This window comes from Sebastes fasciatus, chromosome 17 (assembly GCF_043250625.1).
Source record: "Sebastes fasciatus isolate fSebFas1 chromosome 17, fSebFas1.pri, whole genome shotgun sequence".
Classification (NCBI taxonomy): Eukaryota; Metazoa; Chordata; class Actinopteri; order Perciformes; family Sebastidae; genus Sebastes; species Sebastes fasciatus.
This window is the reverse complement of record NC_133811.1, coordinates 4,291,088-4,308,494: the sequence shown is the minus strand read 5'-3', so window position 1 is coordinate 4,308,494 and position 17,407 is coordinate 4,291,088. Positions and strand designations below refer to the sequence as shown.

Here is a 17,407-nt window from a genome sequence, read left to right as displayed (position 1 = left end):
TTAATGTCTTTTTTAGCACTTAAATCATTCAATCATTATTACTATTATTATTATTATTATTATTATTACTATTACTGACTCAATTTTTTTTAAATGATTTATATTTATTTTCATTTAGTGTGGTTGAATTTATTATGAAGAAATAAATGTGTTTTTTCCCCACTAATCCACACAATCAGCCCCCCCTCCCCCCCGTGTTCCCTCGTCCCCCTCCAGACGGGCTGTCACGCGGCAGTAGCATGGGGAAACCTGTGGGCGGAGACTGTGACCTATATTTGACCAATAGCAGCCCGGTAGAGCAGCGAGTGACCTACATTCAGCCAATCACCGCGCGGCAGGGTCGCCGGTAGGCAACAGTCGGCGCGTGCCGGAGCCATGTGCTTCTTTGGTGTTCAGAGCGCGAGACGCAGATAGGGACATTTAACAAGGAGAAAAACAGACGAACCGAGGCTCTCCCGACCGGGTTTATGGGATTAAATACAAGTTAACCACCTTAAATGTAATGATTTAATAACGTCATGGTTTATAGTTGTTGCATTAGTAAAATATATATATATAAAACATTTATATAAATATAGTTTTTTCAGTTTACACTCCAGACAAATCAAAACATGGAGGTTGTGTTTCTACCTGTAAATGTTATATTTTGATATAAAATGTTAAAGATATGGTGTGACTATATGTATCATTCCACATGTGTACACTGATACCCGTGTTTGCTTTGTTTGAGCTGCTGATTCTGACTCTTTAAGTCACGTTGTGGGTACAAATAATCACATTTTACCACATTTCTAATATAAGACAGTAAAGGTGTTATCAAGCAGCATCCTGGCGTCTCGGCACCGTCCGACTGTGTTCAGGTGTCCTCTCAGTCAGTCAGTCAGTGGTCACCGCTGTTGTGGCCTCGCTGTTTAAATGACAGCGTGAGAGCAGAAGAGAGGGGCGGGGTGCGTTCACGGTCCATCCAGGACGAGGCTCAGCTCAGTGGGCGCGGCTTAGTGCTCAACAGGCCGTGCTGCTGCCAGCTATTGGCTGAACCCGCTGGGAGGGGTTGTGTTTTATGCAAATACTCGTTGCGTTCAAGTACTGCCGGATGAAAAACGAAGACATGAATAATACCACTGTTAAAGGCGAGCACAACAAACATTCTGGTTTCACTCAGCAAGGAGATTTATTTTCCTCACGTTAACCACCCACTGCAGAGTGAAAACTATTTATGAATTGAACTGAAAATCTGAAATCAAATATCTTGATGTAGCTTACTTACAAAATAGGTGTACAAATAAGATAAACAACAGACAGGACTGTTATGTACACAAGTAAGTGAAACAATAGGCCTAGGTGTATATATACATATGTAGGCTATAAAAAGCATCAATGACAAATAATACAATTTAAAATAAAACGTCTATATATAGATTTGTATATATAGGCAAGGCAAGGCAGCTTTATTTGTATAGCACATTTCAGCAACAGGGCAATTCAAAATGCTTTACATAAACATTCAAGCACATTGCGACAAAGTGCAAAAGAACATTAAGACATAATTAAAACGGTTATAAAAACATAAAAACATTAACGATTAGAAAACAAGCTAAAAATAAAAGCAAGGATAGAAACTAAAATAGAATATAAGACACAAGAGTAAAAGCTCCAGTGCAGTATAAGATCATTATCTGATTTAATAAAAGGCAGCAGCAAACAGGAAAGTTAATATACAAGTCAAGTGTTCTGTAAATTGTAAACAATACAAATAATGCAAATAAATAAATAACGAATGGATACCTGGACTGGATACAGTACATGTAAAGATATCTATATACCATCTAGGATTTATATTGACAGTGACGGATGATGTGTACACATAAGTATTGTCATAATAGCTTAAGAATTCTACTCAATGTACAATTTCTAAGCTACAAGTAATAATAATAATAATAATAAACTTTATTTGTATAGCACTTTTCTTAGCGTTACAAAGTGCTTAAATACCAAGAAAAGAAAAAAAAACATCTAAATAAAATGCTATAAAATATATTATGGATAAATAAATTGCAATTAAATCAAATGAGATAAAACCTTTTTTTTAAAGAAGGTTTTGAGAGGATATTTAATAGTAAAATAGGTTTATCAGATCTAATCTCAGTAGGTAAATCGTTCCAGAGTTTGGGGTCCCAGACTGCAAAAGCCCGACATGTAGGCCATTTGATTGCATATGATTGAATGCCAAGTTCTCCCAATGTTTATACTGTTTCTGCCTATTGTCTTCTTTGTAATTCATGTTGATTGCAGTGAAGCCAAAGACAATTTGTGGTCAATAAAGTTTAACTAATTGACTAACTAACTAGTATAACCAAACTGTGTAGTGCAATTGCTATTCCTAAACTGGATTTTGTAGCCTATTATGTATCTGTTGTCCCTTTTCTTTTTGTAATATCTAATTTTTTTAATTGCCCATGCCTGTTTTTGACATAATTTATCATTTTTAGGCTAAGGGCGTGCTATCTTGGCCAGGTCTCCCTTGAAAAACAGATTTCAATCTCAAGGGACTTCCTTGTTAAATAAAAAATAAATAAAAAGTTGAACACCACTATTTTATAATCCATATTAAGTGCAATACAATATAGCAAGGATACTATAAAGAGGCATTTGAAGCTCCTGCAGAAATGTTATATATGGAATAGAGCTTAAACTACTGATTGATTAATCAATTATTTGCTGAAAGGTCATTGTTTCAAGTAAAAAGGCCAGCAATTCTTTGGTTCAAGCTTCTCAAATGTGAGGATTTTGCTGCTTTTCTTTGTCAAGCTTGATATTAAACGGAATCTATTTGGATTGGTAGGATAATACAAGCACTGTGAATATGCCAGCTACTCCTTTGGGAAGTTACAATTTGCATTTGCACACGTTTTTGACATGTTTTATAATTTTTGTAACACTGTAATGGCATGCTGTCTTGGCCAGGTCTCCTTCGAAAAATATATTTTAATAAGTGGAAATATTTTTTAGGGACTTCCTGGTTGAATAGAAATCAATAAAATGATGAACACCATTTTTAAATAATCCCAAATTTTGTTTAAAATTTCTCTTCAAATTTTGCATACTTAAAATTTGAGTTGGAATCACATTCTCACATGTAGAAAGCTCAAATTGACCAGCTTTCCCATGCGTCCGTGAACGCAGAGCGCGGTACCGAGGACAGGGGGCGTGGCCTCTGTATGCAAATGAGACACGCCCCCAAGCGCCTTTACCCGTGAGCGGTGACGTCACACCAGCGGCCCGTGTTGGTTCCAGCTGACTGGCAGAGAGGGAGAGGGAGAGGGAGAGAGAGAGAGAGCATCAGAGACAACGGGGAAAATAGAGAGAGGCGTGTTTGTGTGAGAAAGAGAGAGAGAGAGAGAAAAAGGGAGGGAGGAAAATAAGAGCCATCGGTCTCATCTATCTGACTCTCATACTACTGGATATTATTATTTTTTGGGGGGCTTCTCTTTATTTCCTTCATCTTATATTTTTTCGCTCATATTTAATCACAAGTTATTTTTTATTGTGTCTTTGGAGACTCTTCGCATCGACTCTAATCCTCTTCCACTTCTCACTGCATGGGACTATACAGCCATCCGCGTTTCAATCTGCTTTTATTTTATTATTGCTTTCCTCCTACTGGACTTAAAGACTTCGATCGATCGATCGATCGACTGATCAAGCCACCGGACCTGCAAGTGTGAGTTTGTGATTTCTAATCAGAGCTCCAGTATTCAGTCTGTCTTCCTGTGTGCGTTTATTAGCGCAGAGTTAGTTAAAAACAGAGTGACAGCAACTCGTGAAGGCTCAGCCAGTCTGAGAGGATGAATGTGAACATGGTGCCATTTTGGAGATAAGTCCCCCCTCTTTTATTTTGTACTCATTCTTTTCTTCATGGGACAGGAGGAATAGCTGGATATCAGGTGGAGATCTTGAACGCGTCACCTGCCCGCGCACCTTTTGACGACGCGCCTGTCAATTAGAGCCACTAATTGGATTATTTTGATCTTGAACTTACAGTCTGCAGGTCGCCACCTCCTCCCCCCCATCATCACCTCCCACCTCCTCCTCCTCCTCTCTTGAAGTTATGTCGAGGCCTCTCGCTCAGCTCTTACCGCCGGATCTCCCCGCCGGGGCCACCAGCCCCCAGTTTGGGGCCAGCAACCCGGCTGGAAGTGCACCTCAGGGTGGACACCTGACCACCATGACCAACCTCAAGTCTCTGCTCCAGCTGCCAATCAAGGCCGACCAGAGAGCCATGAAGGACTGCTGCGAGACGAAAGGTGAGTGTGAGTGTGTGTGTGTGTGTGTGTGTGTGTGGGAGTGAGTGTGTGTGTGTGGGAGTGAGTGTGTGTGTGTGTGTGTGTGTGTGTGTGTGTGTGACAGAGGGGTCCTATAGGCGAGAAACGTCTTAAAGAGACAGTACAGAAAATACCTCAGCCACTGCAGGCACATCATAGAGAGATGCACTTTTAATGTAATCTAAGTACATTCAAATGTACTATAATACATGTTTTTGTACTACAAGTGCATTAAAACGTACTATAATGCATTCAAATATACTACAATTGCATTAAAATGTATTATGATACACTAATGTACTACAAGTGCATCAAAATGTACTATAATACATTGTAATGTACCACAAGTGCATTAAAATGTACTATAATATTATAAAACGTGCAATGCAGGCCTATGTTATGAGTTTGTGTGATACATTATGGTGAATTTATTGTAGGAAATTAAGAATAATCCATATTAAGTGCAATAAAATACAGCAAGGATACTATAAAGTGACATTTGATGCCCCTGCAGACATGTTGTAAGAGTATTTTAGTGATATAATATGAAATGGAGCTTCTCATTGATCAATTTGATCAATCAATTTGTCGATGACAGGTCATTTTTCAAGTAAAACGGCCAGCAATTCTTTGGTTCAAGCTTTTCAAATGTGATAATTGGGCTGCCCTTTCTTTTGTCAAATCTGATATTAAACTGAATATATTTGGGTTTAGGATTAAAAAAAAAAAAAAAAGTTGGAATATGTCAGCTACTCCTTTGGAAAGTTAAAATCTGCATTTTTCATTATTTCTTTCTATTTTAATCAAGAAAATGAACAGGAGATTAATCGATATTCAAAATATAGTCATTAGCTGCTGCTCTAATATCAAAAACAAACAATAATAAGTATTCATTTGGGAGCCTCTATGCTATACAAGTCTCTGCAGAAATACCGCAGGAATATTACAGTGATTATTCATTGCTGTGTGTGACTGAGTGGGTAGGTGTGATTGTAAAATACAGAGCCCTTGCTTATCCAGCACACACACACGCACACGCACACGCACACGCACACTGTTTTCACTTGAGCCTTCCTCCTTCTGGCCCGCTGGATTTTTATATTGAACGCTTCCTTTTTTGCATTTGGTGGTGAAATGAAATGATCATGATGATGAGGAGAAAGAGGAGGAGGAGGAGGTGGAGGAGGAGGGAAGAAGTGGGTTTAAAAAAAGACACACAATCTGGAGTGGATGCCATCAAAATACAGCAGCAGCTTTGCGTTGTGATTCTCTGCTCTGTTTAAATAAAGGTTACTGAGTGGGATTGAATTGTTTCCCATCCACCAGCTGCCATGACAAATATTAACCAGGCTGCCTCTCCTTCATCGCTCTCTCTCTCTCTCTCTCTCTCTGTTGGACTCATAAATCCCAGTCAGCTGGTTTTGTCGGGCTTATGAGGACACTTACGTTCATTCCCATGAGGATTACGCTTCTAATTTTTAAGTATAATCTCTATTATTTTGTTAATGTGAGGAGAATGGACTGTCAAGAGCCCTCATAAGTATGGATAAATGTGAACAGAAAAGAAGAAAAACAAAGACTGCAAATGCTCCCTGCTGGTTGGCGGCCCCTGGTGGCCTCTTGGTGTAACTGCAGCCCATTTTTGTTCCTCTGCATGAAGAGGAGGAGGAGGAGGAGGAGATGATGGTGAGCGCGGCTGACAGGCTCTCCATGGAGCCAGAAAGCAGCTCAGAGGCCCCAGCCATAGCCTCATTGTCAGCTCCCATAGAGTGCACTCTCTGCTAACGATAGGTGATGCATTCAGGGGTGTGTTAAGGAAAAAAAAAAAAAGATGTTGCTGTGTGATGTTTTTTGGTGCCTTTCCCTCCATGCAGAGTCGATGCTCTGCTCTTTCACCCTCCTGGCTAGCTTTGTTTGACGCCTTCACAAACACCCACTCTATCTAGCACATCTCTTCCTCTCTGTCTGTCGTTCTCTCACATGTCTTTGAGTTTTTTCTCCTGTCTTGCTCTCTTCTTCTTCTTCTTCTTCTTCATCAGATCTCTTCCTCAGTCCCTCTGCTCTGATTTACATTTTTTTTTCTCAGGTTTTGTCTTCTTCTCCTCCTCCTCATCTTTTACAGTACACTTTCATCTCTCCGTCTCTTTTCCATTTCCCCTCCTGCTCCTCTTCAATCTCTCGTCCTGCTGCTCTTAAAGGGGTTTCCTCATTTCTCCTGAAGTCGCGTTTATATTGTTATTTTCCCTTCCTTATGGAGCCTACAGGTGCAGGTGTGTTTTTAATATGTGTGCAAGATTTAGTCATCTGTATGTTTTAATTAATAACTAATAATTTATAGTCTCAAATCACTTGATTTGTGCTCTTGAATTACTGTCACTTCACTGTAGCAGGAGGACCTTAAGTTACAGGTTGTTGTAGCTACATTGGCAGCTGTGTTTTGTATTGTGGTACCTAAACACTAAATTAATCCTTCCTGTTATTGCATTTTCATTGTCCCCTCAACAATGTATATAGTTGTGATGCTACACAAGTATGGCTGACTTTAGCTGCAATCTGGATGTTGCCTGTTTATGGTGTCTTATCCTTTAAACATATATTTTGAAATGTCAACAATATTGTTTTATGTGTGTGTGTGTGTATATGCATGTATTTGCCAAAAATATGCAGAAAACCCCCCAAAAATGGGCATTAAAGGTGCAGTGTGTAGGATTTAGAGGCATCTGGTGTTGAGGTTGCAGATTGCAACCAACTGAAACTTCTCCCGTGTGCCAAGCGTGTCGGACAAACTAATGACATTCACATCAGCCTCAGCTGTGGGCTACTCTCGGTTTTGTGCTAATTAGCAAACGTTAGCCTGCTAACATGCTAAACTAACATAAAAACAAACAGCATTTAGCTCAAGCGCAGCGTCACAGTTGTTGTGGTGCAGTATGTAGGATTTGGCAGCAACTAAAACTTCTCCTGTGTGCCAAGCGTGTAGAAGAACTATGTTGGTCGACATGAAAACACGAATGTCCCTATCTAGAGCTGCAGTGTTTGGTTTGTCCGTTCTGGGCTACTGTAGAAACATGGTGGCCGGCTCCGTGAAGAGGACCCTATGTAGATATAAATGGCTCATTCTAAGCTAACAAAAACACAATGAATCATTTACACTAAAGAAAAAACATACTTCATATTATTTTCCAGTTCTGCCTATAGGTTCCCCTAAAGGTAACACACTGGTCCTTTAATTTGCATTTTCTTTTGCTGATTTTCTGGAAATTTGGTTCAAATTTGCACTACGTTTAGATGGAAACTTGACTCACGTGCATACACCTCTTTGCGGGGCCCTAACAACCAGTAGTGACTGACATATACAAACTGTCAACGTCATATTTAGGTGACACGGAAGCAGTTAGATGTAAACCGTTACAAGAACGTCATTGAAGAAACATTCAGATTTAAGAGTTGATTTTTCCGTAGGTCAACTTACAACAACTACAGTATGTACAACATCTTCAAAGAGATGATGTTTTATCAATTGAATACTCTGGATTGTTCCTTTATTACCACTGTTTTCATTCTTTCTTTCTTTTTCAACGTATAGTCCTTTGAGTTTGTTATTGAACAGACAGTAATTAAAAAGAAACTGGCAAGCAGACGAGGAAGATGATGATGATGGTAGCAGAGCGATTATGATGGCCTTAACTCTGCTCTCTTCCTCCCTCCCTCCATCTCTCTCCATCCCTGCTCTGCTGTTTCCACTTTCTAATCTCACGTGTCTTTATGTTCTTTAATCCCTGTAAATTTAAATTTCCGGCCCTCCTGATGTTCTCCCTCAGTCTCTCTCTAGCTTGGTCTCTCTTTCTCATTACTCTCTCTTGCTCTGTCGTCCCAGCTCGGTTAAATATGCTCTTTTATTACTATTTTATTGGGTTTTTATTATTCAGTGTGCCATTTATTCAGGAGGCATAATTCTGTAGAATAATTTTATTAAAGGATCAGGGTACAAAATAATCACTCTTTATTTTTTGGTGGTGATGCTTTATTGATGTCTATATCTATCTTTCCATCCTCCCTCTGAGGGAGGTCAGAGTGCAGGGTCAGTCAAGTCGACTTTATTTATAGATGCCTTTTAGTGATTGCAACTAAGTGCTTCACAGAAAACAAAGGACATACAAACCTCAGCAACCTTCATCAAACAACAATGCGGCCTCCGGAGCTGTTTGTTGATTGTTGTTTGTCTTTTAAAAAGATTTTTCAGACAAAGTTGCACACAATTGTAACATAGTTTATTGTACACAATGGATCTGGATTAAAAAATTAGTCACTTGAGTTTTTGTAGTAAACAAATGGCCAGAACAAGGACAAGGTCCAAGAAAAAAAAAGCCAGAGCTTGTGGAACCAAACGTCCATTTTGTGCCTTGGTGGTCATGAGAAGTTTAAGCAAAACTATTTAACTTTTGCTGAACTGTAGCTATGTGTCAGTTACAGGATACAAATGAATACTAAAACATAGCAGTAGCATAAGTAGAGGAGACTCATAAAGTCAGCAAACAGACTCAGTGATGACAGTTACACAGCAATATCTAAATCAGTGGGCAACCTCCGGGTCTGAGAAGTGAAGCCAATGCTGAAGTGCCTTAAACTTGCATTCTTTCTAACAGCCAGCAGGGGGCGACTCCTCTGGTTGCAAAAAGAAGGCTGATTGTACGGAAGTCTATGAGAAAGTGAGCCTACTTCTCACTTGATTTATTACCTCAGTAAACATTGTAGACGTGAGTTTATGGTCTCAATCGCTAGTTTCAAGTCTTCTTCAATACAGCATGATGTTCATTTAGTAAATTATGGTCCCATTTAGAGTCAGCAGGGTATGCTTTAGGGTGTGGCTACCTTGTGATTGACAGGCCGCTACCACGGCGTTGTCCGGTCTGGGAGTTGTACGTGTTTTTGTCTTAGAACTTTAACCCTTTCACAGTGTGTTTTCAGTTCATGAAAGTTAATTATAACCTTTTTGGTTGTCTAAAGATGTCTTATTCAGCGTTCCGTTTTACTTAGCTCCAACCCTCTCGTGTCACTTCTGGTTGCAAAATACTAAGATGGCAATGGCCAAAATGCCGAACTCAAGGCTTCACAAACGCCATTCCACAAACCGATGGGTGACGTCACGGTGACTATATGTCCACTTCTTACATACAGCCTATGATCTAAAGTTAGCGTTAGCCACACACGTTAACACACGTTAACATGGGTGTTTCGATGTGCATCATGCCCCGCCAGTGTGTGTCTGTGTGTGTGTGTGTGTTACCCTCAGGGGATCAAACATGTGACCATCTGGCTGCCAGACTCTTTCTTTAAGCGCTTGTACAGACTGTGTGTGATGGAATATTTCATCATTTGTGTCAACAACTATATCCAATTTTGGACATTTTGGATTGAAATCATTGGAGAGAAATTTGGAGTATTGTCTCACCAACACCTGGAAAGCATACTTGCTTAGTTCATCATATATATAATATTCAAATGAGCCATTTTAAAAGATAAAATCATGCTCTTGAAATGGTGTGATGCTATTTCCTCAGTGAACACAGTGTGTTGGAATGAAAGACTGTGTTGGTTTGAAAAGTGCTTCATGTAGAGTCAATAAATCACTGCCACATTAAGCTGAAGGCGGTTTGATCACAGTAAACAAATGAGATTATCAGCCTTTCACTGCACGGCTAGAGACTCATCTGATGGATTGTTTTACAGAATAAAATAGCTACTGAACATTTTCACTCCCCGATACTCAAACTCATTCTTTCTACCTGCACAGTTTCAGCTGTTATCATCTCTTATTTTTTCTTTTGCCCTTCAACATGAACACAGAGACGAGGAACAAGTTTCATTACTGTCTTTGGGTGTTTTTCTTTGAGTGTGAAAGGGAATTAATGTAACATACTTCTCCTTCTTTCCAGACAAAGACAAGCCTGTGGACTCTGACGAAGACTCACAGAGTACCAACAGCGGAGGGCCCGCTGGGGCCGGAGGGGCCCCGGGGTCCGGCGCGTTGCGACACAGCTCCCAGTCGGCGTTCCTGGGCCCGCTGTTGTGGGAGAGGACCCTGCCGGTTGACGGAGGCTTGTTCCAGCTGCAGTACATGGACCTGGAGGAGTTCCTAACTGAGAATGGGATGGGGATGCACGGCAACGGGCCCAGCTCCACCAGCGCCCAGATCCCCTCCCAGGTAAGGGGACCTGCTTTTTATCAACAAAGTTGAGGCTAGCCACCGTGCAGAAATCACACGCATCGAATCTAGTGACAACAAAAGTTTCACATTGAGCAGCTGAAAACAAGTTAACTCCGTGGATGTATTAAGAGAACTGGATACAGCGTTGGAGGCGGGACCCCGTTCATTCCTATGAAAGTTGCTCAGTGGCGCTTGATGCAAAAAAAAGGTTGACTTCTGAGTATAAAGTACCCGGATCTTCCGGCGATCTTCCGCATCCGTTGGGCCCGTAGAGCAGGCGCAGTAGCGTTTCCTTTAACTCTGTCTCTCAGCCCTCTCTCCAGCCTCGGTCCCTTTCGTAAGTTAATTCTTAGGTAGTTACGCTGTGTTTATGTGGCATTTACATCTAAATAAAATCACCAGTAATATCAACTCAGCTAACTAACGGCTACAAATATGTGACACAATTTTTAAAATTTTGGCGTAATTTCCATTCATGAGGTGTAAGAAGCATGCAATAAGGGCTAACTATCTTGGAATAATAGTGAACCAGTTTGGTTCTATATCTATGGTTAATACAGCATTAGCCCACTATCTCGCTCACAAGTTAGTTTGCAGTAAGTGCCACCTTTCTTCTTAAAGTGGAATGGTTTTGGGGATTGTGAGTAAACGAGTTGATGTCAAACTGTCTCTAAAGACTGCCACTGTTACTCTCTTTTAGTTAACAGAGTAACAATGGCAGACTTGAAACATTTCTAAGAGCACTAAAGACCAATAACAACTTGCCCATTATGTTAAAACAAAGAACCCTTGTCTTCATTTGGCATACGGTCGTTTCAAAATGTCAGCCGGAGGCACAGACAGCCAAAGTTTGGATATCCAACACCTGAATATAATTTTGGTGTACTGAACTAATGTACAGGAACTTAATGAGACAGGATTTAATGCTGTTCACTTTGTCGACGTTGTGATTTCGACTGATGATTGTCTCACGTGTCAAAAACTTGGAAATAAAGTTCATTTTTAAATTTCCCTCTCCTCCCAGAGCTCCCAGTCGGCGGTGCCCAACCAGAGCTCCCAGTGCCCTCCTAGCTCTCCTTCGCCCTGCTCCTCCTCTTCCTCCTCCATGTCCTCTTCATCCTCCTCTTCCTCGCTGCTGGGACTGGAGACCGTCCAGCCACAACCGCCGCCGCCGCCGCCACTGCCACCTCAGCAGCAACAGCCAGGCATGATGGGAGGACCTGAGTGTCTACATGGTGAGTGGATGATTGAATTTGGGGGGGCGGTTTTATTCCATTTTGACCCATTAAGATGGACATTTTCTTACAAGTTTATACATTGTTAATTGAATATTTACTTTATCGGTCACTCCAAAGACTATTAAACAGAAGGAAGTGGTAAAAGGAAAGTTTTTGATTTCTTTAACTTCTTAAAATCTTAGAAATAAAACCACTTTCCTTATTGTAGCTCCTGAGAAGTCTACAGCGAGATTAAAACTGACATCTTCACGTGAGAAGGCGACATTTGTGCACCAGCTAATGCAGTTAGACTTAAACGAAGCTGCACATGCAAATGCTTTTGATGTGATCTGGCACTAATGAGGACACAGAGACTCATGATGATACATCACATTAACTAACCCACTCCTTCAACAATAACCAGAGTAGGATTTTGTCTAATTATATCTGTGTGTGATAAATGGCTGACACGTTGTTCTCCAGCCCTCCTCGGCTCTCTCCAGCAGCCTGTTTTCATCCATTATATATTCATAATTTATTGTTTCCTCTCTGCTGCATTTGATGTGAACCAGAAACTGCAGGAACATCACAAGAGCTTTTCTGTCTGTCTTTCTATTATTTTGTATTTCACAAGTCTGATAACTTCTAATTCTGGCTAATTGAAACCACAAAGTCGTTCTTTAAAACGCTGACGGTCATGTTTTTCAATCCCGCGAGCCATCGGATGAATCTTCGCAGCTAATTCCATGATGATTTATTGACGTCAGTTTGCCATATGTCTTTGTTAATGTTCAGCGGTTGTGTAGACATTTAAAGGAAGGATGAGACGATGAGGGATGGAGTGTGTGAAGGACTGTGTTCACATTGTTTGGTCGCGGCTCGTCGAAGCACTTTATATATATAGACTGAATTCATAATGGTGGACCCACCTGAAGGGATGTCAGGGTTTAAGAGGTTAATTTCAAGTTGGCGTGCACCGGCTGCTCCTCCCACTGTGTTGTTTACATCTTGTTTAGAAAATGTAGCCTGGCCGGTAGTCGTAATCAGCTCCGTACTTCATATTTTTTGTCTGTGTCGAACTATGCTTTTCACAACATTTGCATACTTTTAATACAGTATGTTGTACAAAGTTTTTATGCAGTCAGAGAGGAAGAAACAGAAAAAGATAAACTGCCCAGCAGGATCTGATTCGGGGAAATCGGACTGGAACACATTGCGAACATTGTCTTTTCATTCTGAGTCATAAACAATAAGAGAAAAGATGTTTCACTGTGAGAACGAGCTGCGGAGTAGCTTGAAGAAAAACATAAATTAGGAAAAAAAAAACGATTGGAAAATGAGACACAGACAGAAGAGAGATGCATGAAAGAGCTGCTACAGAGGAGAGAATACCACTGGATACTGCTGCAAGGCTCTGAGTGTGTTTCTGTGCGTGCGTGCGTGTGTGTGTGTGTGTGTGTGTGTGTGTGTGTACCCTGAGTGCTTCTGTGAGTGTCTATGAATATACGCCATCAGTGTGTGCATGCATGCCTCTATGTGTGTTTCTATGTGTGTGTGCAGTTCGCTGAACTTCTGACGTGCATATGAGAGTGTCCTCTTTGTTTCGGCATTTGCATGCAACTGTTTAGGCTTTAATGTGAACATGCTCTCATATGTGTGTGTGTGTGTGTGTGTGTGTGTGTGTGTGTGTGTGTGTGTGTGTGTGTGCTCTTTATTCTGAATTATAAACACGTGACTGAGCTGAGCATGATGCATCCAGCCAGAAATCCCTCAGGTCGCTGTGGAGCTGAAGTGTTACTACAGAGCTGCAGAGAGAAAGAGATTGAACCAGAGGAATAGATGGAAAATAAACTGGTTATAATAATAATCTGATCCACATGCACATGTTTAGTTTTATTTTAATTCATCCTGGTCAATAGGGAGATCAGTTCAGAGGGAGGGAGAACACAAACATATAAATGCAGCTGTCATTTTATAAGGTTTATTTTTCACCTATTTGTTGCTTAAATGCAGAAAATGCAAAATCTTTACATCTGTGAGGATTCAAACTGAGGTCTTTAGTTGAAAGTGAAGACGAAAATGGAGACAGGATTAAACAGCTGTGGGGGAGCTGGAGACAAATATTCAAAGAAGTACCGCTGGTTTTCCTTTCCTTTCTGCTTCTCCTTACCACACAAAACCACACTCCGTTTTTGTTGCAAGATTTTAGTCAAACAGTGTTTTAATATCATTCATTGTCCCTTAAAACCCTTAAACATTACGGATTAAGCTCATCATTTTCAGTTTGACCTGATTTTAAACCAGAAATACTTATTTTTATACTGTACCCAATGAATGGAACCAGTTTTGACCTTTTTTTTGTCCTCACACATTCAGTTAATCAGGAAATGGGAATAAGCCTTTGTTCATGTCCCTCAAATATGTAATAGAGGCTAATACATGTATGTATTTAAACTAGGTGCGAATGGTATTTAAATAATTATTTTCATAATATTTTCTTATTTATTTAATTTAATTAATTACAGTTTTTATTTAAATTCAATTAATTTAAATTAGATTTAAATTTGTTCTTATTTATTTATAAATCTTTTTTTCTTTTTCTTTTTTACATAAACAACGAAAAATAATTAGCTGTAGGCATGAACGGGTATTTAAAATCACAATTTTAGCTAGAAAATGAAACATTTCTCACATTTTGTATTGTTCAGAAATTAATTTTACTGGATGATTTTGAATAAATTTGACATTTCCTGAACAGCAGAATATGTTCCCAGTGTAAAACCAATATCCCAGTCAGCTCCACATTTGTCCAATCTGGTGTATGATGCGTCCATGTTGATATTTTAGTTAGTAAAGGAGACAATTTGTCCGGCTGAAGCCTGATCCAATCATCTGCGATGTAATTTTGCTCAACACTCACCACTAATGCTGCTCTTTAACCAAGCAAACGCCCACTGAGCTAAAACCAGTGAAGATCATTTGTCTATTTTTTCCTTGAGCAGTTTCTTTTCCCCCTGAAGACCTAATTGGAGTCCTCAGTTAGGAAAAGAAACATGAATCACCTTAACTTGTAGTTCAAATCAAGCTGTTATCAGGCTGCAGTGCTGACACTTCCAGGTCAGTTCGCTCAGTCAGAAACCTTCCCGATCAAACACAGAGCTTTAAACCTTGGATTCCCGTGAGCCTGCTGCATGCTGCAGGACGCATGAACTCAGCGAACTGCGATGTGTTGTGGAAGGAAGCATCTGCTTCACGAATTTAGCTATTACGAAGGCGGTCCTGAATAGTAATCACGTATTTATACTGAAGAACACAAAGAGATTACTGCACGAAAAAAATTAAGCAAGAACACCCGGAGAGAGAAATCCCAAACCTGATTAACCACCCAGACCGAGGCTGATCTGTCCACCCAACTTCATGGGAATGTGTGCAGTTTTTAAACGCTGCTGCTGACAGACTAACATGTGAAAGCAGAAGAGGCGAATGGGAAGTGCAGATAAAAACAAATCGTGGAATATGGGCTCTAAACCTAAACAGACAAACAAACCAGAGTTTACACACAACAGCGAAATTAGGACTTTAAACTGACATATTACTTATTTATAGACTAGATTTCAGGCCTCATTTTTAAAACATTTTCAGTTTGATCCAAAGTTGGATCTTCAGAGGTAATGAGCTGATTTTCAGCTGTTGGATATCTATTTGCCCTCAAGTTGTCTACGACTTTTAATTTTAATTTAAATTTAAACGGACTTCAATACCGAGAAATTAAGCAGAATAAGGCAATAGTGCAGATATGCCACATACTTAACCACCTTACTTAATAGTAGATAACACTGGATTACTACAACTCTCCTTCATAAGAGTTTAGTTTTATAATTAAGTCGTAGCAATACTTATATTTCCTTTTGTGTTTTTCTTTTTACGTTTTCTCAAGCAGCACTATGAGGTTGATGTTTATGTTTTTTACTGAATTACAGTATCTCAAACTCTATCATTACCATGAAATTGGCAACAAATTCAGGTTCCCGATAGGATAATTTCTAATAACTTTGGTTATCCTCTGACTTTTCCTCCATAGCGCCACCGGCAGGCCAAAGTTTTTACTTATCCTGTTAAATATCTCAACATCCACTTGATTGATTGTTTGATTGATTGATTGGCATAATGTTTTGTATGGTCATTCATGGTTCCCAGAGGATGTATTATAATGACATTGGTGGTCCTCTGACTTTTCCTCTACCACCATCATGAGGTTGACACTTTTTATTGAAATATCTCAAAAACTGTTGGGTGGAAATCCCGAGCACACATTAAAGGGCCAGTGTGTAACATTTCAGGGTATCTATGAGCACAAATGGAATATATGCATTCGGGTATAATCACCTGAAACTAAGAATCGTTGTGATTTTGTTAGCTGAGAAAGAGTCCTTCATATCTACATAGGGAGTGGGTTCTCTTCACGGAGTCCTCCATGTTGTTCCGCCATGTTGCTACAGTAGCCCAGAACGGACAAACCAAACACTGGCTCTAGACGCTGTCTGACTTCTGTTGCTCCTTAATTAGTGTTATTATGGTAAGGATGGCCTCTGAGTGAGGCGAACGGCGTTACCACGGCGGCTCACGTTACTGCAGTCTGGGAAAGGGAGGAGTGAGCGCAGGGGTATTCAGTTGGTTGCAGTCTGCAACCACACCACTAGATGCCACCAAATCCTACACACTGGACCTTTAATGTTCGCCAGAGGATGAATTGTAATAACTTTGATACCCTAACTTATTATCTAGCCCCATCCTCACGTCGAAACTAACGACATTGCCTCAACTGTCATTTCTGGGTCGTGTCTTGAAGGTCATCCATCCATCCATCTGCAACCGCTTATCCCGTTAGGGGTCGCGGGGGAGCTGGAGCCGATCCCAGCCGACATTGGGCGAAGGCAGGGTACACCCTGGACAGGTCGCCAGTCCATCGCAGGGCTGACACATAGAGACAGACAACCATTCACGCTCACATTCACACCTACGGGCAATTTTAGAGTCCACAATTAACCTAACCTGCATGTCTTTGGACTGTGGGAGGAAACCGGAGTACCCGGAGAAAACCCACGCTCACACGGGGAGAACATGCAAACTCCACACAGAAGGGTCCCAAGCCGGATTCGAACCTGCAACCCTCTAGCTGTGGGGCGCCAGTGCTAACCACTGCACCACCGTGCAGCCGTGTCTTGAAGGTAACCCGCAAATTGCGAAAACATGCAAAAACTCTTGTGAGTCTTGCTGCCCAACAACCTATCCTAACCGTAACCATCCGTGCTCAATGCCTAAACTTAGACATTTGAGATCTAGATATGAGCTACTTTCTGTTTAGTGCTAATTAGCAACTGTTAGCATGCTAACACGCTAAACAATAGCATGATGAACATACCTGCTAATCATCAACGGCACAGAGCCGTTGGCTGTATACTCTAAAAGGTGCAGTGTGTAGGATGTGGCGACATCTAGCGGGGAGGTTGCAGATTGCAACCACCTGATGCCAACTATGGTGGCTGACACAAAAACGTGAAATCGCCAGTGTTCGGTTTGTCCACTCTGGGCTACTGTAGAAACATGGCGACCCACTCCATATAGATATAAACGGCTCATTCTAAGGTAACGAAAACACA

General features: G+C 40.6%; 1 protein-coding gene across 3 annotated transcripts in view; it reads left to right on the top strand.

Annotated features, from left to right (window-relative positions):
* Nucleotides 1-17,407, top strand: part of dbpa (D site albumin promoter binding protein a) — a 40,036-nt gene that overhangs the window by 3,320 nt on the left and 19,309 nt on the right. Inside the window, exons 1-4 of one of the 3 annotated variants that reach the window (XM_074612728.1) lie at nt 3,318-3,721; nt 4,042-4,304; nt 10,259-10,527; nt 11,555-11,765. In XM_074612728.1, the coding sequence (XP_074468829.1) occupies nt 3,600-3,721; nt 4,042-4,304; nt 10,259-10,527; nt 11,555-11,765 (865 nt within the window). In that variant the 5' untranslated portion in view covers nt 3,318-3,599. Of the gene's footprint in view, nt 1-3,317; nt 3,945-4,041; nt 4,305-10,258; nt 10,528-11,554; nt 11,766-17,407 lie in introns of those variants that run through there. The other 2 variants (XM_074612729.1, XM_074612726.1) reach the window with 2 other exon arrangements.